The 22,184-nt window shown below is 45.2% G+C and overlaps 1 protein-coding gene across 1 annotated transcript in view; it reads right to left on the bottom strand.

Annotated features, from left to right (window-relative positions):
- LOC137330975 (uncharacterized) overlaps positions 1–21,981 on the bottom strand; it is a 67,421-nt gene extending 45,440 nt beyond the window's left edge. Inside the window, exon 1 of the mRNA XM_067994592.1 lies at positions 21,829–21,981. Coding sequence (XP_067850693.1) covers positions 21,829–21,922 — 94 coding nt within the window. The 5' untranslated portion in view covers positions 21,923–21,981. The remainder of the gene's footprint in view (positions 1–21,828) is intronic.
- Positions 21,982–22,184: the final 203 nt, after the last annotated feature.

Here is a 22,184-nt window from a genome sequence, read left to right as displayed (position 1 = left end):
TTACTACACTTCCTTACTTTCACAGACTCAATACCTGCTACTTCCCTCAAAACTGGTACAAACAACATTCTGCTTTAACTTTGTTTGGACTTAGATTAATTCTCACATTTTTCTTAAATTCTTTGATATTTCACACTGTGACCGCTTTCTTTCATCCAATGACCATCCCCCCTTGCACACATTTGCTGCTTCTTCCTCTCAGCATGCACGCTCTGTTAAGCTACCTCAGAGATTTTCACATGTCACACACTAACCCAGTCCCACTCTTGCAGGATAAGCGTGCACGCAGAAGAAGGGAGTCTGGAAGAACATTGAAAATTCTCACTCCAGTGGAGGACGTCGTCATTGATATCATTGGCAGAGAGAGGACACGCGGCACTGGAGATAGAGAAGCACAGCAGGATGTTTGGCCATTTTCCTTTCCTTTACTCTTTTCACATAACTTTCTAGTTTACACAATCGCACACAAACCGCAGGGCACCCTGGGGCTACATTGTGCTACCACTCACCTACTACTGCTTCTACTTGCTATTGAGGACTGGGCTAGGTGTGCATCAGATACACTCAGGAATATACCTCTCTGACTTGAAGGACGATGAGGGCTATACCAGGATGAGCAACAGGCATGAGAAACATTGATTGATTTACTGGAAACAAAGACAACATGCGCAAAGCTCCATCCTGCACTGGACAGTCCCAATCGCAGCCAAACAATAAAAACAAGGTACCGCAGGCTGTGAATGGACACTGTTGCCACAGCAACTACAGTACAACTGCATTCTAATTAAAATTCGGGCTGCCTCTAGTTCCATTTAAATTTCTTTACACCAAATGGTTCAGAGCAACATCGCTGGAACAACTCTACAATGAAACATTCAGACATGTTTTTTCACAACTAACACTTTTAGTATACTGTATAAAAGCAGGGCATATTTTAAAAAGAAGTGAAATCCACTAGTGACTCCAACAATAACTCATTTGTAATCTTGTCACCAGCAAGTTACGTGACCATTTTTGGAAACATAAGAACATAAGAAATAGGAGCAGGAGTAGGCCACACGGTCCCTCGAGCCTGCTCTGCCATTCAATAAGATTTTGGCTGATCTTCGACCTCAACTCCACTTTCCTGCCCAATCCTCATATCCCTTGTTTCCCTTCGTGTCCAAAAATCCACTGATCTCAGCCTTGAATATATTCAATGACTGAGCATCCACAGCCCTCTGGGGTAGAGAATTCCAAAGATCCACAACCCTCTGAGTGAAGAAATTTCTCCTCAGCTCGGTCCTAAATGGCCAATCCCTTATCTTGAGACTATGACCCCTAGTTCTAGATTCACCAGCCAGGGGAAACAGCCTCTCTACCCTGTCAAGCTCTTAAGAATTTTATACGTTTCAATGAGATCACCTCTCGTTTTCCTGAACTCCAGAGAATATAGGCCCATTCTACTCATAGGACAACTCTCTCATCCCAGGAATCAATCTAGTGAACCTTTGTTGCACCCCGTCTAAGGCAAGTATATCCTCCCTTAGGAAATGAGACCAAAACAGTATGACTTATATTTTGAAGGTCCTCCTAGTGATGGTCCGGAATTCGCTGCAATGGCAATATTGGTGACGAAGGCCATGAGTTAGACCGCTGTGTTACTTGATCCTTCGGTGGCAAATTTACACCACAATTTGCTGGAAAAATAATTAGAATACGCCACAGCGAGCATTGCAATATGATCGGGAGCGGCATGGCCTAGAGATAGTTAGGAATTCATTTTGCTTGTTGATTTCTGCAGGAACTTCAGCCTAATTTATTTGTTTATTTATTTATATCCGGCAGCAAATTACTGAAAGATATAGATAGGAATAAATACTGAATAAGTATTGGCAAAAGAACAAAAATTATTAGGAAAATAACAGTTCTTCTGTAACTCTCATACTGTATCACGAGCTATGGATTCTCAAATGGGTGCTGTACTTTACTCCTGATTGAAATCAAAGAAAAATCTACAGGATTCAGTACTTAAATCAAAGACAACACATCCTGACATTACAGTGAAAAACAGCGAGAAACTTTGTCTTCAAAGATTCAATATTAACTTTCAAAAGGGAATTGGATATATACTTGAAAAGAAAAAATTTGCAGGGCTCTGGGGAGAGAGCGGGGGAGTGGGACTAATTGGATGGCTCTTTCAAAGAGCCGGCACAGGCACGATGGGCCAAATAGCCTTCTTCTGTGATTCAATATAAAGCAATTTCAGAAGCTATGCAGAAAATAGTCACTCCAAGGAGGTACTTTCACAGAGTTACAAAGATTACCATCGTTTTTTTTTCAATTACAGTATCTAGCAGTGCAAGAATTAAGGATCAATAACATTCACATTTGCATTATATTAAACATTCAAAAATGTGGGCTCTGCTTTGATCAGCAGGGAAGCAGGGAACTTATGCTACAACTGTGCTGGTGAGACCACACCAGGAGTACTGCGTACAGTTCTGGTGCCCTTATTTAAGGAAGGACATACTTGCATTGGAGGCAGTTCAGAGAAGGTTCACTAGGTTGATTCCGGGTATGGAAGGGTTGTCTTATGAGGAAAGATTGAACAGGTTGGGTCTATACTCATTGGAGTTTAGAAGAATGAGAGAAGATCTTATTGAAACATATAAGCTTCTGAGGGGACTCGATAGGGTAGATGCTGAGAGGATGTTACACCTCATGGGGGAATCTAAAACTAGGGGGCAGTCTCAGAATAAGGGGTCGCCCGTTTAAGACGGAAATGAGGAGGAATTTCTTCTCCCAGAGAGTCGTGAATCTTTGGAATTCTTTACCCCAAAAAGCTGTGGAGGCTGAGTCATTGAATACATTCAAGGCTGAGTTAGACAAACTTTTGATCAGCAAAGGAGTCAAATGATATGGGGAAAGGGCGGGAAAGTGGAGTTGAGGTAAAAATCAGCTATGATCTCATTAAATGGCGGAGCAGGCTTGAGGGGCCGAATGGCCAACTCCTGCTCCTATCCCTTATGGTCTTATGGATCATTTTGATAAAGAAAATTTAGAATTCAGATAGCAACTGTATTATAATGCTCAGGAACGATGTTGCCTTTTTATATACATTCCTGCTATGATTCCTGTATACTCAGCCTACCAGTGCCGTTATGTAATGGTCTATGTAGCAGTGGCAATCTCAGTGGTTTTAGTGCAGCAAACTTGATCTCGCCATTGATTTTAACGGGGTGTGGAGCCATGATAATTAGCTGTGCAACTGTTTCAGCAAGGGAAATGGCGGAGTGGTGCAAAAGTCTCAGGAAATTAGGGAGTGACGTAAGTGATGGTTGAAGTTATCATAATTTCCTGCAACATTGATGCACCATTACAATGGCCCAAATCTCCAGGAAATTCCGGGCCAATATTTTCTATAAACCAATTCCTGATCTAACCAAGAGTAAAGAGATAATAAGAGCATAGCTCCAAAGCAAGATAATGACAACAATTTTCTAAGCACATCCAAAATATGCCCTAAAACAGTGAATCCGAGATGGACTGAATGACTCAATTTAACCTTTTTTACCCTGATTTCTTTTAAGTGGCCAGCAAGGTTACCACTTATTATACTGGGCAACTAATTTTCAGTGAAAATATACAAATATTACATTTTGACAGATAGTGTGATTGTAATAAATATCTCTCTACAAATAAGATTGTCTAGATAGCTTACAAGTGATAAAGTCACCAGGTGGTTACTAGACAATTTGATTTGTCTGAAGTATACAAAATTCTGCAGACTGCATGGTAATATGCTTTGCACTGATTCTCTCTTCAATGCTCAGATGCTACTTTGCCCTTCATATCAGTTCACACACTCGTCGTTACATCTGATCTTGGTCACTAGGTGGTGCTGTAACAGACCTAAATTAAAATATTAACAAATAGCAAAAACACTACAGATGCAAGAAATCTGAAGTGAAATAAGAAAATGCTGGAAACACTCAGCAGGTCAGGCAAACAACAGAGGAGTTAATGTTTCAGGTATGGACCCTCAGTTTCAGATTTCCAGCATTTGCAGTATTTTATAGAATCATAGAAGTTACAACATGGAAACAGGCCCTTCGGCCCCACATGTCCATGTCGCCCAGTTTATACCACTAAGCTAGTCCCAATTTCCTGCACTTGGCCCATATCCCTCTATACCCATCTTACCCATGTAACTGTCCAAATGCTTTTTAAAAGACAAAATTGTACCCGCCTCTACTACTGCCTCTGGCAGCTCGTTCCAGACACTCACCACCCTTTGAGTGAAAAAATTGCCCCTCTGGACCCTTTTGTATCTCTCCCCTCTCACCTTAAATCTATGCCCCCTCGTTATGGACTCCCCTACCTTTGGGAAAAGATTTTGACTATCTACCTTATCTATGCCCCTCATTATTTTATAGACTTCTATAAGATCACCCCTTAACCTCCTACTCTCCAGGGAATAAAGTCCCAGTCTGTCTAACCTCTCCCTATAAGTCAAACCATCAAGTCCCGGTAGCATCCTAGTAAATCTTTTCTGCACTCTTTCTAGTTTAATAATATCCTTTCTATAATAGGGTGACCAGAACTGTACACAGTACTCCAAGTGTGGCCTCACCAATGCCCTGTACAACTTCAACAAGACATCCCAACTCCTGCATTCAATGTTCTGACCAATGAAACCAAGCATGCCGAATGCCTTCTTCACCACCCTATCCACCTGTGACTCCACTTTCAAGGAGCTATGAACCTGTACTCCGAGATCTCTTTGTTCTATAACTCTCCCCAACGCCCTACCATTAACGGAGTAGGTCCTGGCCCGATTCGATCTACCAAAATGTATCACCTCACATTTATCTAAATTAAACTCCATCTGCCATTCATCGGCCCACTGGCCCAATTTATCAAGATCCCGTTGCAATCCTAGATAACCTTCTTCACTGTCCACAATGCCACCAATCTTGGTGTCATCTGCAAACTTACTAACCATGCCTCCTAAATTCTCATCCAAATCATTAATATAAATAACAAATAACAGCGGACCCAGCACCGATCCCTGAGGCACACCGCTGGACACAGGCATCCAGTTTGAAAAACAACCCTCTACAACCACCCTCTGTCTTCTGTCGTCAATCCAATTTTGTATCCAATTGGCTACCTCACCTTGGATACCATGAGATTTAACCTTATGTAACAACCTACCATGCGGTACCTTGTCAAATGCTTTGCTGAAGTCCATGTAGACCACGTCTACTGCACAGCCCTCATCTATCTTCTTGGTTACCCCTTCAAAAAACTCAATCAAATTCGTGAGACATGATTTTCCTCTCACAAAACCATGCTGACTGTTCCTAATTAGTCCCTGCCTCTCCAAATGCCTGTAGATCCTGTCCCTCAGAATACCCTCTAACAACTTACCCACTACAGATGTCAGGCTCACCAGGCTTTTCCCTGCTGCCCTTCTTAAACAAAGGCACAACATTTGCTACCCTCCAATCTTCAGGCACCTCACCTGTAGCGGTGGATGATTCAAATATCTCTGCTAGGGGACCCGCAATTTCCTCCCTAACCTCCCATAACGTCCTGGGATACATTTCATCAGGTCCCGGAGATTTATCTACCTTGATGCGCGTTAAGACTTCCAGCACGTCCCTCTCTGTAATATGTACACTCCTCAAGACATCACTATTTATTTCCCCAAGTTCCCTAACATCCATGCCTTTCTCAACCGTAAATACCGATGTGAAATATTCATTCAGGATCTCACCCAGGATCTTGCTTTTGATCTGCAAGATCGTTAGATGCTTAATGTTGAAGGCGTCCATTTGGCCCATTAGATTCATCCATCCAGAGAGATCCTAATGCTCCCCCTTCCCCACTGTAGCATCTATTGTTTCTTAAATGGTTCCAGGGTTTCTGCCTCCGCCACTCTATCTGGAAGTTTATTCCACATGGTGATCAATCTTTGTTTGAAGAAGAACTTCCTGATATCAGTCCTATACGTACTCTTCTCTAGTTTGAACCTGTGTCCCCTATTTCTACTCCTGCAATTTAATTGAAAGTTAAATTTTGGCTTCACGTTTTCTATACCCATAAAAATCCTCCATAAGATCAACTCTAAAATATCTTCCTTCCAAGCTGCAAAGCCCAAGTTTCTCCAGTCTTTTCTCATAACTCAGACCCCTAACGCTGGTAATTAGCCTCTTCTCTGCACTGCCTTCAGCGCTTGGAGGTTTCTCTTATTTCTTGGCAACCAGAATAGGATGCAGCATTCAAAGTGCGGAGTGACCAAAGCACAATAAAGTTTGGTCGTTATCCCCTCTAATCTATACGTTTACTATTTGGGCTATGTAGTTCAACGTCATACTGGCTTTGTTGATTGCTACTTTGCCATGGTTTTAAGGGGGGGGGGGGGGGGAGAGGGGCACTAATTCAGGTTCTTACAATAAAGTTACACATCTCCCCTAACAGGAATTACTTGCATGCCCTAAAACCTCCCTTCACTTTAACCGAGCAATACCGCCACATTTCTTACTTCAACTCTCCCATGCCACTTGGCACATACTCAACAGTTAGCCTTCATCTAATTTACTCATTGTGGCAGGAGAAAATGGTGCATAATGTCAATGAGAGAGGGGCAGGCCACCAGAGGGGGCACTCCAAATCTATAACACCTCAAGCCCAATGAGAAGGCCATGCTTCTCATGGGGAGTTGCGGGAAAGGTGGCCACGGATTTGGGAGGTTTGAGCAGACCATGTTCCAGAACTCCCTCTGCACCGCTTTTATAGGGAGCAGACTGCTGTGGCTGGAGCTTCACCCACAGTTGCGAAATTCATGTGAGACTCTTTCTCGTGTACATTATATGCCAATAGCGCAGTCTCATTTTTTGGTCACAATTATGCGTCGGAACATGTGGCACCCGGCAAATTGGTTGCATGAGGTAGGGGACTCAATTTCCCCACTCACACCCACTGTCATCAGGGTCTCAGAAATTGGGATCTTAAGGCTCAGACTCATGCCCTTCTCCGCACTGCTTCCAGGGTTTGGATACTTTCCTTATGCCTTGGTAATCAGAACATGAAGGGTCTAGACAGAGTAGATGGAGAGAAGCTGTTCCCATTGGCGGAAGAGTCAGGAACCAGAGGGCACAGATTTACGCAGATTGGCAAAAGAACCAAACGTGACGAGGAATTTTTTTTTTTTTTACGCAGCTCGTGGTTATGATCTGGAATGCACTGCCTGAGGAGTTGGTGGAGGCAGATTCAATTGTGGCTTTTAAAAGAGAATTGGATAAGTACTTGAAGGGAAAAAATTTGCAGGGCTACAGGGAAAGGGCGGGGGAGTGGGACTAGCAGGATTGCTCTTGCAGACAGCCGGCAGGGGCTCGACGGGCCGAATAGCCTTCTTCTGTGCTGTAACCATTCTATGATTCTACCTCAAGGGGCAGCCTCAGCAATGTGCCCTCTGACTTGTACCCTACTGATTTGGCAATAAAACTCAACATTCTGTTCGCTCAGTTGATTGCTGCTCTGCAATGACTGGACATGGTCAGATCTCTTTCAGCCTCAAACTAGTTTAACATCATTCATTAAGTACATGCCCAATTTTTTTCTTCCAATGCATAAGACTTTGCACCTATAATTGTATTGAATTTCAAGTGCTATAGTTCTCCACATTTGCAAATATTGTCTGGTGTTCTGTAAATTTGGTCACTATATATTATGTTCGTGCATCCAGGTTGTTTCTGATGGGGCTACCAGCACTGATCTATGAGCCCTCCACTCAGTATATTTCCATGACCCAACAACACTCCCCTAACTAGTACCTGCTGTTTCTTATCTTTCCTATAAAAAGGGGGTGAAGGGATATGGGAGCAGGGAGGGTAAATGCAATTACGGCTATTTGCTGGTGCGGAGAGTAAATGCTGACACAGATTGGATGGGCCGTATGATCTGCTTCCGTGTTGTGACTTCTATGTATTAATTCTTTATCTACCTGCAAGAGGATTCCTATGGCCGTAGACTTGTATAGCAGCTTTTCATGCGGCATGTAATCAAAGACACTCTGAATGTCTAGACATACTACATAGTGTGTTACCATGTTCATTTGGGCTGTCACTTCCTCAAAAGAGCCAAGGAGGTTGATCAGGCAGGATTTTTTAATTTTTATTTATTCATTCATGGGATGTGGGCGTCGCTGGCAAGGCCAGCATTTATTACCCATCCCTAATTGCCCTCGAGAAGGTGGTGGTGATCCCCATGCTTGAACGACTGCAGTCCGTGTGGTGAAGGTTCCCCACAGTGCTGTTAGGTAGAATATTCCAGAATTTTGACCCAGCGACGATGAAGGAACGGCGATATATTTCCAAGTCAGGGTGGTGTGTGACTTGGAGGGGAACGTGCAGATGGTGGTGTTCCCATGTGCCTGCTGCCCTTGTCCTTCTAGGTGGTAGAGGTCGCGGGTTTGGGAGGTGCTGTCGAAGAAGCCTTAGCGAGTAGCTGCAGTGCATCCTGTGGATGGTACACACTGTAGCCGCAGTGCGCCGGTGATGGAGGGATGAATGTTTTAGGTGGTAGATGGCTTGCCAATCAAGTGGGCTGCTTTGTCTTGGATGGTGTCGAGCTTCTTGAGTATTGTTGGAGCTGCACTCATCCAGGCAAGTGGAGAGTATTCCATCACACTCCTGACTTGTGCCTTGTAGATGGTGGAAAGGCTTTGGGGAGTCAGGAGGTGAATCACTCGCCGTAGAATACCCAGCCTCTGACTTGTTCTTGTAGCCACACTATTTATATGGCTGGTCCAGTTTAATTTCTGGTCAATGGTGGGGGATTTGGTGATGGTAATGCCGTTGAATGTCAAGGGGAGGTGGTTAGACTCTGTCTTGTTGGATATGGTCATTGCCTGGCATTTGTCTGGCACGACTGTTACTTGCCACTTATCAGCCCAAGCCTGGATGTTGTCCAGGTCTTGCTGCATGCGGGCACGGACTGCTTCATTATCTGAGGGGTTGCGAATGAAACTGAACACTGTACAATCATCAGCGACCATCCCCATTTCTGACCTTATGATGGAGGGAAGGTCATTGATGAAGCAGCTGAAGATGGTTGGGCTTAGGACACAGCCCTGAGGAACTCCTGCAACAATGCCCTGGGGCTGAGATGATTGACCTCCAACAACCATTAACATTTTCCTTTATGCTATGTATGACTCCAGCCACTGGAGAGTTTTCCCCCAGATTCCCATTGACTTCAATTTTACTAGGGCTCCTTGATGCCACACTCAGTCAAATGCCGCCTTGATGTCAAAGGCATTCACTCTCACCTCACCTCTGGAATTCAGCTCTTTTGTCCAGTTTTGGACCAAGGCTGTAATGAGGTCTGGAGCCTCTTGATAGCAGTGTCGATGACACCTTCCATCACTTTGTTGATAATTGAGAGTAGACTGATGGGGCAGTAATTGGCCGGATTGGATTTGTCCTGCCTTTTGTGGACAGGACATACCTGGGCAATTTTCCACATTGTCGGGTAGATGCCAGTGTTGTAGCTGCACTGGAACAGTTTGGCTAGAAGGGCGGCTAGTTCTGGAGCACAAGTCTTCAGCACTACAGCCGGGATGTTGTCGGGGCCCATAGCCTTTGCTGTATCCAGTGCACTCAGCCATTTCTTGATATCATGTGGAGTGAATCGAATTGGCTGAAGACTGGCTTCTGTGATGGTGGGGATCTCGGGAGGAGGCGGAGATGGATCATCCACTCGGCACATCTGGCTGAAGATGGTTGCAAACGCTTCAGCCGTGCCTTTTGCACTCACGTGCTGGACTCTGCCATCATTGAGGAGGGGGATGTTTACAGAGCCTCCTCCTGTTAGTTGCTTAATTGTCCACCACCATTCACGACTGGATGTGGCAGGACTGCAGAGCTTTGATCTGATCCGTTGGTTGTGGAATCGCTTAGCTCTGTCTATAGCATGCTGCTTCTGCTGTTTAGCATGCATGTAGTCCTGTGTTGTAGCTTCACCAGGTTGGCACCTCATTTTTAGGTACGCCTGGTGCTGCTCCTGGCATGCTCTTCTACACTCCTCATTGAACCAGGGTTGATCCCCTGGCTTGTTGGTAATGGTAGAGTGAGGAATATGCTGGGCCATGAGGTTACAGATTGTGCTGGAATACAATTCTGCTGCTGCTGATGGCCCACAGCGCCTCATGGATGCCCAGTTTTGAGCTGCTAGATCTGTTCTGAACCGATCTCATTTAGCACGGTGGTAGTGCCACACAACACGTTGGTTGCTGTCCTCAGTGTGAAGAAGGGACTTCGTCTCCACAAGGACTATGCGGTGGTCACTCCTACCAATATTGTCATGGACAGATGCATCTGCGACAGGTAGATTGGTGAGGACGAGGTCGAGTAGGTGTTTCCCCTTGTGTTGGTTCTCTCACCACCTGCCGCAGGCCCAGTCTGGCAGCTATGTCCTTCAGGACTCGGCCAGCCCGGTCAGTAGTGGTGCTACTGAGCCATTCTTGATGATAGACATTGAAGTCCCCCGCCCAGAGTAGATTCTGTGCCCTTGCTACCCTCAGTGCTTCCTCAACATGGAGGAGAACTGATTCATCAGCTGAGGGAGAGCGGTAAGTGGTAATCAGCAGGAGGTTTCCTTGCCCATGTTTGACCTGATGCCATGAGATTTCATGGGGTCCGGAGTCAATGTTGAGGACTCCCAGGGCCACTCCCTCCTGACTGTATATCACTGTACCGCCACCTCTGGTTGGTCTGTCCTGCCAGTGGGACAGGACATACCCAGGGATGGTGATGGAAGAGTCTGGGACGTTGGCTGAAAGGTATGATTCTGTGAGTATGGCTATGTCAGGCTGGTGCTTGACTAGTCTGTGAGACAGCTCTCCCAATTTTGGCACAAATCCCCAGATGTTAGTGAGGAGGACTTTGCAGGGCTTGGTTTGCCTTTGTCGTGTCCGGTGCCTAGTGGTCTGATGCCGGGTGGTCCATCCAGTTTTATTCTTGTTATGACTTTCAGTAGCGAGATTTATAATTGAGTGGCTTGCTCGGCCATTTCAGAGGGCAGTTGAGAATCAACCACATTGCTGTGGGTCTGGAGTCACATATAAGCCAGACTGGGTAAGGACAGCGGGTTTCCTTCCCTAAAAGGGCATTAGTGAACCAGATGGGTTTTTATGAAAATCCATTAGCATCAGTTATGGTGACCATGAAACTAACTTTTTATTCCAGATTTTTATTTAATTAACTGAACTTAAATTCCCCAGCTGCCGTGATGGGATTTGAACTCATGGCTCGGAATTATTAGTCCAGGCCTCTAGATTACTAGTCCAGTAAGATAACTGCTATGCTACCGCACCCGTATAGGATCGCCCCCACCCCACCCCAACCCACCCCTCCCCCCACCCACCCCACCCCCCATACCCCCACCCCACCCACCCCCACCCCGTGCCCCCTCCGCCTCCCAGTACAGGCGCCGTGCCCCCTCCGCCTCCCAGTACAGGCGCCGTGCCCCCTCCGCCTCCCAGTACAGGCGCCGTGCCCCCTCCCACTCTCATTTCAGACCCTGTACCGCTTCCCCCTCTCAGTACAGACCCAGTGCCCCCTCCCCCTCCAGGTACAGTCCCCGTACCCCCCCCCCCTCAGTACAGTCCCCGTACCCCCCCACCTCAGTACAGACCCCGTACCCCCAACCTCTCAGTACAGACCCCGTACCCCCAACCTCTCAGTACAGACCCCGTACTCTCTCAGTACAGACCCCGTACTCTCTCAGTACAGACCCCGTACTCTCTCAGTACAGACCCCGTAACCCCTCTCAGTACAGACCCTGTATCCTCTCCTGTATTAGGTTTACAACAGAACAAAAAATAAATGAATATGCAACCAAACAAAACAAAATGTATTTATTAAAAAAAATCTTACATTGCTTAAAAAACTCTTGGTTGCAGACTGAGATATCCTTCCTAAGAGAAAATCTTGTGAACTGTTCATGGTAAAGGCAGATGAAATTAATTTCTGTATTAAAAAAAATACTATCTGGTTTCAGTATATGGTGATCTCCCAAAGCCCTTCCTGCTAATCACATGCGCTGTAAGACTGAGCATGGAGGAGATACTGAAACGGAGGAGATACGGTGGATGTCCAAAGGGACTTAGGGGTTTAGGTACATAGATCATTGAAGTGTCATGGACTCAATAAAATTAACATAAGTAAAGCAACAGTAATGAAGAAAATAATAGCACTAAAGAGTGACAAATCCCCAGGACCAGATGGTTTCCATCCCAGGGTTTTAAAGGAAGTAGGTGAGCACATTGCGGATGCCCTAACTATAATCTTTCGAAGTTCTCTAGATTCAGGAACTGTCCCTCTAGATTGGAAAATTGCACATGTCACTCTGCTTTTTAAGAAAGGAGAGAGGGGGAAACCAGGGAATTATAGACTAGTTAGCCTAACATCTGTTGTGAGGAAAATGCTGGAGTCTATAATTAAGGATAGGGTGATTGAACACCTCGAGAATTTTCAGTTAATCAGAGAGAGCCAGCATGGATTTGTGAAAGGTAGGTTGTGCCTGACAAACCTGATTGAATTTTTTGACGAAGTGACTAAAGTAGTGGACAGGGGAATGTCAATGGATGTTATTTATATGGACTTCCAGAAGGCATTTGATAAGGTCCCACATAAGAGACTGTTAGCTAAGATAGAAGCCCATGGAATTGGGGGAAAAGTACGGACTTGGTTAGGAAGTTGGCTGAGTGAAAGGCGACGGAGAGTAGGGATAATGGCAGGATGTGACTAGTGGAGTCCCGCAGGGATCTGTCTTGGGGCCTCAATTATTCACAATATTTATTAATGACTCAGATAAAGGCATAGAAAGTATCTAAGTTTGCTGATGACACAAAGATTGGTGGCATTGTAAGCAGTGTAGATGAAAACATAAAATTACAAAGTGATATTGATAGATTAGGTGAATGGGCAAAACAGTGGCAAATGGAATTCAATGTAGACAAATGTGAGGTCATCCACTTTGGATCAAAAAAGGATAGAACAGGGTACTTTCTAAATGGTAAAAAGTTAAAAACAGTGGATGTCCAAAGGGACTTAGGGGTTCAGGTACATAGATCATTGACGTGTCATGAACAGGTGCAGGAAATAATCAAGAAGGCTAATGGAATGCTGACCTTTATATCTAGAGAACTGGAGTACAAGGGGGCAGAAGTTATGCTGCAGCTATACAAAACCCTGGTTAGACCGCACCTGGAGTACTGTGAGCAGTTCTGGGCACTGCACCTTTGGAAGGACATATTGGCCTTGGAGGGAGTGCAGCGTAGGTTTACTAGAATGATACCCGGACTTCATGTGTTAAGTTACGAGGAGAGATTATACAAATTGGGGTTGTATTCTCTAGAGTTTAGAAGGTTAAGGGGTGATCTGATCGAAGTTTATAAGATATTAAGGGGAACAGATAGGGTGGATAGAGAGAAACTATTTCCGCTGGTTGGGGATTTTAGGAGTAGGGTGCACAGTCTAAAAATTAGAGCCAAACCTTTCAGGAGTGAGATTAGAAAACATTTCTACACACAAAGGGTGGTAGAAGTTTGGAACTCTCTTCCGCAACCTGCAATTGATACTAGCTCAATTGCTAAATTTAAATCTGAGATAGTTAGTTTTTTGGCAACCAAAGGTATTAAGGGATATGGGCCAAAGGCAGGTATATGGAGTTAGATCACAGATCAGCAATGATCTTATCAAATGGCGGAGCAGGCACGAGGGGCTGAATGGCCTACTCCTGTTCCTATGTTCCTATGAAACCTTTCCATTCCCCAGTTTCAATGCAACAATGTGGAAATTTCTGTATACGATTATACATTATTACGAATGCACCTGTTTTCAGAGTAATACAAAACAACTTTATAATCCTGCTCTAAAAACAGCTTTCCTCCTGCCTTAAAATATACTGGTGCTACTTTAATATTTTGTCAGAAAACGCTGGCCTCTGATGCTTTATTTCCTCTCACTGCAGTCTGGTCCACTGCTGTGCACTTCTCTAATAGTGTCTATCCGTTTGATGGATCATAATCATTTATCCTCGACAAAAAAAACAATGGCTCCACTTGTGCTTCGAGTGGCTACAGAGTGAATTAGGTCTGAAGCCTTGCACCCAATTCTGGATCGGCAGGGAAACTAGATGATTGGGTGGGAACTAATGCGCATGGGATTTCACAATGCAAACTCAGTGAACGTTCAAAAAGAATTGGAGACGTTGGGATAAAATTTCCATGCTGTTCTCTCGATCTCCTGCCGTTTACACAGTTTTTCCAGGGTTTCTGCCGAAGTACCCTTGTGAAAATTCCAAGCAACTCTTAACTTAATAAGTTGGGTTATCTGTACTAAATACTGAAAGTTAGCCTAGTGTCCAACTGACTTCACCAGTCCCATTTATTTGCACACGACAAATCAAGCCAAATGCAAATAACAAACCACAATTTTACTGACTGTAAAGTTACCGGGGTGGAATATCCGCAGGGTTTCCCCAATCTTCTGCCATAACTTTAGCAGAAGATCGGCACAAACCCCAGAGATACAGAGTAAGTGGCGGGAGATCGGTAGAAACCTGCGGAGGTTCCAGGTGAGCAAATGTTCATCATTTAACCTTCCTGAAAAATTTTCAGATTACTCTGGTTATTTGTTTCCTATCCTGCAAAGAACATCCTGGCCATCCACATACAACTATCGAGATTAATAACTAGCCTTGTGGGGGAAGATTTCTTCTGTGCATTATTTCTTCGTAAACTGTTTATGATTTTGGTAAATGTATCAGACAGAGGATGTCACCGTCCCTCTGTCCCATGAGAAGAGGTTCCAGAAGAACATGTTGAAAAGCAACCTTGATGTTGAAAATGTCAAAATGTAAAATTTACTCAACCTTCATGCTAGGTCAGTAAACTTTTTGGGTGGGTGGGGTCGACAAGTGAAACTTTTCTGTGAGCTGTATTTATGTATAATACAATGAACAATCACACAGTGATTAGACCGTTTTTAACATGACTGTAGTACCATATGACACTAAACTATGTCTTAGTTTTATTCGCAAGAGGTACATTTGCTATGGACTCTCGTACTTACGTTAGCACACCAATAGTAAAACCTGAAATACCAGAAAGTAGGAATGTCACCACATTGTCTGTTGGTACTATGTCGTAATTCTAGCTGTAGTTTTCCCGTGGCACTGCCCTTCCAGATCTGTAATACTGACAGCAATAAAATTAAAGAAACAGAGCCAATCTCCCACTGTGTTAGACACAAGGAGATAGAAACTCATCTTCGACAGTAATGCTAAACGAGTGTTATTGCATCGGCCGCCCATAACACGCTCACCCGAGAGTCAGTTCTATTGAAGTCAATGGGACTGAACATCGGACGGAGCGAATAACTGGGGTGTATAACGGGCAGCCATTGCGTGGTAGTGCAAAACGGGTGGTAATGTAAGACGAATTTCAACCCCAAGGAGTCAAGACCAAGGGCAGTAATTCATTCCAAGCAGGGTTAGAGGGCGGGGATATAACTGGACTAAGATGGGTGAGGAGGGAGTGGAGCGAGAAGAGAGAGGAGGTGAGGAGAGTGGAGGAGAAGGGAAGGATGGAGAGGGGAGGACAGGAAAGGTGCAGAATGGAAATGGACATGAGGAGGGGAAGGAAATGAGGGGGGCAGGGAAGGCAATCTGGTGGTCAATGTCTAGGGAACAGCCACAACATTGCCATAGTGGGAGTGGAGAAAAGAGGCTGAGGAATGCTGCCAGTGGGGTGGGCGTGGAATGGGAAATTCTGCCAGCGGTAGCAACATTGACAATTTCAGTAATGTAGTAAAGTTCTTCAGTGTCAATCTTGGTGGAACTTTAGAAGCAGTTTTACTATGGTGATGAGGCTAGTTGCAGTGGGGATGAGATTTCCAGCTCAATGTGGGTGGGGGGAGGAATTTAGGGGATAAGGTTACATACTGATATTGATAGATTAGGTGAATGGGCAAAACTGTGGCAAATGGAATTCAATGTAGACAAATGTGAGGTCATCCACTTTGGATCAAAAAAGGATAAAACAGGGTACTTTCTAAATGGTAAAAAGTTAAAAACAGTGGATGTCCAAAGGGACTTAGGGGTTCAGGTACATAGATCATTGAAGTGTCATGAACAGGTGCAGAAAATAATCAATAAGGCTAATGGAATGCTGGCCTTTATATCTAGAGGACGAGAGTACAAGGGGGCAAAAGTTATGCTGCAGCTATACAAAACCCTGGTTAGACCGCACCTGGAGTACTGTGAGCAGTTCTGGGCACCGCACCTTCGGAAGGACATATTGGCCTTGGAGGGAGTGCAGCGTAGGTTTACTAGAATGATACCCGGACTTCAAGGGTTAAGTTACGAGGAGAGATTACACAAATTGGGGTTGTATTCTCTGGAGTTTCGAAGGTTAAGGGGTGATCTGATCGAAGTTTATAAGATATTAAGGGGAACAGATAGGGTGGATAGAGAGAAACTATTTCCGCTGGTTGGGGATTTTAGGAGTAGCGGGCACAGTCTAAAAATTAGAGCCAGACCTTTCAGGAGTGAGTTTAGAAAACATTTCTACACACAAAGGGTGGTAGAAGTTTGGAACTCTCTTCCGCAAACGGCAATTGATACTAGATCAATTGCTAAATTTAAATCTGAGATAGATAGCTTTTTGGCAACCAAAGGTATTAAGGAATATGGGCCAAAGGCAGGTATATGGAGTTAGATCACAGATCAGCCATGACCTTATCAAATGGCAGAGCAGGTACGAGGGGCTGAATGGCCTACTCCTGTTCCTATGTTCCTACCCTCTCCCATAATATGTGATCTATGCATTGGCTCCCGGTCCAGCAATGCCTCGATTTTAAAATTCTCATCCTTGTGTTCAAATCCCTCCGTGGCTTCGCCCCTCCCCATTTCTGTAACCTCCTCCAGCCCTACAACACTCCGAGAACTCTGCGCTCCTCCAATTCTGGCCTCTTGTGCATATCCCTTATTCCTCCATCACCATTAAGCCAGGTGACCAACCCTGGTTCAACGAGGACTGTAGAAGAGCATGCCAGGGGCAGCCCTAGGCCTACCTGAAAATGAGGTGCCAACCTGGTGAAGCTACAACAGAGGACTACAAGCATGTTAAACAGCGGAAGCAGTGTGATATAGACAGAGCTAAGAAATCCCACAACCAACAAATCAGGTCAAAGCTCTGCAGTCCTGCCACCCCGTCGTCAATGGTGGTGGACAATTAAACAACTAATGTGAAGAGGAGGCTCCATGAACATCCCCATCCTCAATGATGGCGGATCCCAGCACGTGAGTGCAAAAGACAAGGCTGAAGCATTTGCAACCATCTTCAGCCAGAAGTGCTGAGTCCATCTCGGACTCCTCCTGAGGTCCCCATCATCACAGATGCCAGTCTTCAGCCAATTCAATTCACTCCATGTGAGATCAAGAAACAGCTGAGTGCACTGGACACAGCAAAGGCTATGGGCCCGACAACATCCCAGCTGTAGTGCTGAACATTTGTGCTCAGAACGAGCCACGTCTTAGTCAAGCTGTTCCAGTACAACTACAAAACTGGCATCTACCCAACAATGTGGAAAACTGCCCAGGTATGTCCTGTCCACACAAAAAAAGCAGGACAAATCCAACTCGGCCAATTATCATACTATCAACCTACTCTCAATCATCAGCAAAGTGCTATCAAGCAGCATTTACTCACCGATGCTCAGTTTGGGTTCTGCCAGAACCACTCTGCCCCAGACCTCATTACAGGCTTGGTCCAAACATGGACAAAAGAGCTGAATTCCAAAGGTGAGGTGAGAGTGACTGCTCTTGACATCAAGGTAGCATTTGACTGAGTGTAGCACCAAGGAGCCCTAGTAAAACTGAAGTCAATAGGAATCAGGGGGAAAACTCTCCAGTAGCTGGAGTTATACCTAACACAAAGGAAGATTGTTGTGGTTGTTGGAGGACAATCATCTCAGCCCCAATACATCACTGTAGGAGTTCCTCAGGGCAGTGTCCTAGGCCCAACTATCTTCAGCTGCTTCATCAATGACCTTCCCTCCATCATAAGGTCAGAAATGGGGGTGTTCGCTGATGATTGCACAGTATTCAGTTCCATTCGCAACCCCTCAGATAATGAAGCAGTCTGTGCCCGCATGCAACAAGACCTGGACAACATCGAGGCTTGGGCTGATAAGTGGCAAGTAACAATCGTGCCAGAAAAGTGCCAGGCAGTGACTATCTCTAACCATCTCCCCTTGACAGTCAATGGCACTATCATCACCGAATCCCCCACCATCAACATCCTGGGGGTCACCATTGACCAGAAACTTAACTGGACCAGCTACACAAATACTGTGGCTACAAGAGCAGGTCAGAGGCTGGGTATTCTGCAGTGAGTGGCTCACCTCCTGACTCCCCAAAGCCTTTCCACCATCTACAAGGCACAAGTCAGGAGGGTATTGAATACTCTCCACTTGCCTGGATGAGTGCAGCTGCAACAACATTCAAGAAGCTCAACACCATTCAGCACAAAGCAGTCTGCTTGATCGGGAGTCAGTCCACCACCTTAAACATCCACTCCCTCCACCACAGGCGCACTGTGGCTGCAGTGTGTACTATCTACCAGATGCACTGCATCAACTTGCCAAGCCTTCTTCGACAGCACCTCCCAAGCCTAGAATCATAGAAAGGTTACACCATGGAAGGAGGCCATTCAGCCCAACAAGTCTGTGCCAGCTCAATGCAAGAGCAATCCAGCTAGTTCCACTCCCCCGCCCTATCCCCATAGCCCTACAAATTCTTTATTTTCAAGTACATATCCAGTTCCCTTTTGAAGGCCATGATTGAATCTGCCTCCACCACTCCCTCGGGCAGTGTATTCCAGATCCTAACCACTCGCTGTGTAAAAAAGTTTTTCCTTATGTCACCTTTGATTCTTTTGCCACTCACCTTCAATCTATGTCCCCTGGCCCTTCCGCCAATGGGAACAGTTTCTCTCTATCTACTCTGTCCAGACCCTTCATGATTTTGAATACCTCTATCAAATCTCCTCTCAACCTTCTCTGTTCCAAGTAGAACAACCCCAGCTTCACCAGTCTATCCACGTAACTAAAGTCCCTCATCCCTGGAATCATTCTAGTAAATCTCTTCTGCACCCTCTCTAAGGCCTTCACATCTTTCCTAAAGTGCGGTGCCCAGAACTGGACACAATACTCCAGTTGTGGCTGAACCAGTGTTTTATAAAGGTTCATCGTGACTTCCTTGCTTTTGTACTCTATGCTTCTATTCAAAAAGCCCAGGATCCCGTATGCTTTTTTAACTTTTTTCTCAACCAGCCCTACCATCCCCAGCGATTTGTGTACATATACCTCCAGATCTCTCTGTTCCTGTACCCCTTTTAGAACTGTGCCCCCTGGTTTATATTGCCTCTCCTCATTCTTCCGATCGAAATGTATCACCTCACATTTTTCTGGGTTAAATTTCATCTGCCACGTGTCTGCCCATGCAACCAGCCTGTCTATATCCTCTTGAAGTCTATCACTATCCTCATCACTGTTTAGTACCCTTCCAAGTTTTGTGTCATCTGCAAAGTTTGAAATTGTGCCCTGTACACCCAAGTCCAAGTCATTAATATATATCAAGAAAAGCAGTGGTCCCAGCACCGACCCTTGGGGAACACCACTGTACACCTCCCTCCAGTCTGAAAAACAACCGTTCACCAATACCCTCTGCGTGCTGTCATTTATCCAATTCTGTATCCATGCTGCTACTGCCCCTTTTATTCCATGGACTTCAATCTTGATGACAAGCCTATTATGCGGCACTTTATCAAACGCCTTTTGAAAGTCCACATACATATTAACTCCATTGCCCTCATCTACCCTCTATGTTACCTCATCAAAAAACTCTATCAAGTTAGTTAAACATAATTTGCCTTTAACAAATCAGTGCTGGCTTTCCCTAATCAAACCACACTTGTCCAAGTGACTGCTAATTCTGTCCCAGATTATAATTTCCAAAAGTTTCCCCACCACCGAGGTTAAACTGACTGGCCTATAGTTGCTGGGTTTATCCTTACACCCTTTTTTGAACAAGGGTGTAACATTTGCAATTCTCCAGTCCTCTGGCATCAGCCCCGTATCTAAGGGTGTTTGGGAGATCATGGCCAGTACCTCTGCAATTTGCACCCTTACTCTCAGCAACCTAGGATACATCCCATCCAGACTGGGTGACTTATTTACTTTAAGTACAGCTAACCTTTCTAGTACCTCCTCTTCATCAATTTTTAGCCCATCCAATATCTCAGCTACATCTTCCCTCACTGAGACTCTGGCAGCATCTTCTTCCTTGGTAAAGACAGATGCAAAGTACTCATTTAGTACCTCAGCCATCCCCTCTGCCTCCATGAGTACATCTCCTTTTTGGTCCCTAATCAGCCCCGCCTCTCCTCTTACTACCCGTTTACTGTTTACATGCCTATAGAAGATCTCCACCACCTAGAAAGACAAGGGCAGCAGATGCATGGGAACATCATCACCTCCAAGTTCCCTTCTAAGTCACACACCATCCCAACTTGGACATATACCGCCGTTCCTTCACGGTTGTTAGACGTCCCTACCGAACAGCATTGCAGGATCACCTTCACCACATAAGAACATAAGAACATAAGAACATAAGAAATTGGAGCAGGAGTAGGCCAATCGGCCCCTCGAGCCTGCTCCGCCATTCAATAAGATCATGGCTGATCTGATCCCAACCACAAATCTAAAGAACACAAGAAGTCGGAGCAGGACCCGGCCACATAGCCCCTGGGTGGCAGCGGTTCAAGAAGGCGGCCCACCACCTTCTCAAGGGCAACTGGGGATGGGCAATAAATGCTGACCTTGCCAGTGCCGTCCCCATTCCGAGAATGAAAAAAAAATCCCAAGGCACTTCACAGGACTGTAATTGGACAAAAAAACTGACACCGAGCCAAAGAAGGGGACATTTGGACAGGTGGTCAAAGAGGTAGGTTTTAAGGAGCTGAAAGATGGAGAGAGAGAGAGGTTTAGGGAGGTAATCTAGAGCTTAGGGTCTAGACAGTTGAAGGCACAGCCAACACGAAGGAAGTCGGGGATACACGAGGGCAGAATTGGAGGAAAGTCAGAGGGTTGTAGGGTGTTACAGTTTGAATTGCGATTTTGTTTATAAAATCTTACTCCTGGTATTGTTCTATCCAAGAGGCTCCATCCTGTTCTACGGTGAATTAATTTGTAGAGTTTTGTATCTTTAAACAAACACGACAGATTAAAAATGAGAGGGGCCAATGCATCACAGGTGTAAGTCAGTTCAATAATGTAAATAACTGCTCCGCTTGTGTCTCAAGTTTTGTGCCTCATTATGAATCGAGGTTGTGTATCCCATCCAGTTACTGCATTTAGTAGAATGAATTCGAAAGAACGAGCTAAGTATAATATTCTGTCCATCGTATAAATAAGTAGCAGCGCTCAAAAATTAGCTTTAAAATAAGTAATCGCGTCATCCAGAATTGATTGGAAACTTAATAGTTGCTTAGCGATGGTCCAATTTAGAGGAAATCCCGCCTATTCGACCCTCATTCGTCCAGTGCCCCGAATGGCACTGTAGTTAGTTATTTAATTAGACAGCGAGTACATCAATCACTTCACACAGGGCGGAAACTTCGCCTTTGTGTTCAGTTGACCCAGCGTCTTGGGTTTCGATAAAGAGTTGGACTTGTTACAAGGAAACGAAGCTGCTTGTTTGAGCCCTTACCTTCATCACATGCGATGGGTGCGAAGGACATCAGGAGCAAGAAGCGCAGGACTCGGTTGCAAAGTGTGATTGCTGTGGAGAGCTTCCCTTCCATCCCGTCTACTTGCCGTCTCCTGGGCGGGCAGGCAGCCAGCGACGTGCGCTGCCCGCCGATCATCGTCTACTCTGCTCGTACAAGGCGGAGCTCGATCCCGTCACTATAATCACCCAGGGATTAAATGGACAGGGGAGACAGTGTGTGGAAACCTTCGTACAACTATATTATGCGGCAAGGGTGGGGAAAAAATGTCTGTTTGAGTCCAGCAATCCCTGTGTTGCTACAAATTCTTATTACTATATCAAACTACCCAAGAAAA

The sequence above is a fragment of the Heptranchias perlo genome, chromosome 1 (assembly GCF_035084215.1).
Source record: "Heptranchias perlo isolate sHepPer1 chromosome 1, sHepPer1.hap1, whole genome shotgun sequence".
NCBI lineage: Eukaryota > Metazoa > Chordata > Chondrichthyes > Hexanchiformes > Hexanchidae > Heptranchias > Heptranchias perlo.
The sequence above is the reverse complement of the archived record's forward strand: the minus strand, read 5'-3'. Positions and strand labels throughout refer to the sequence as shown.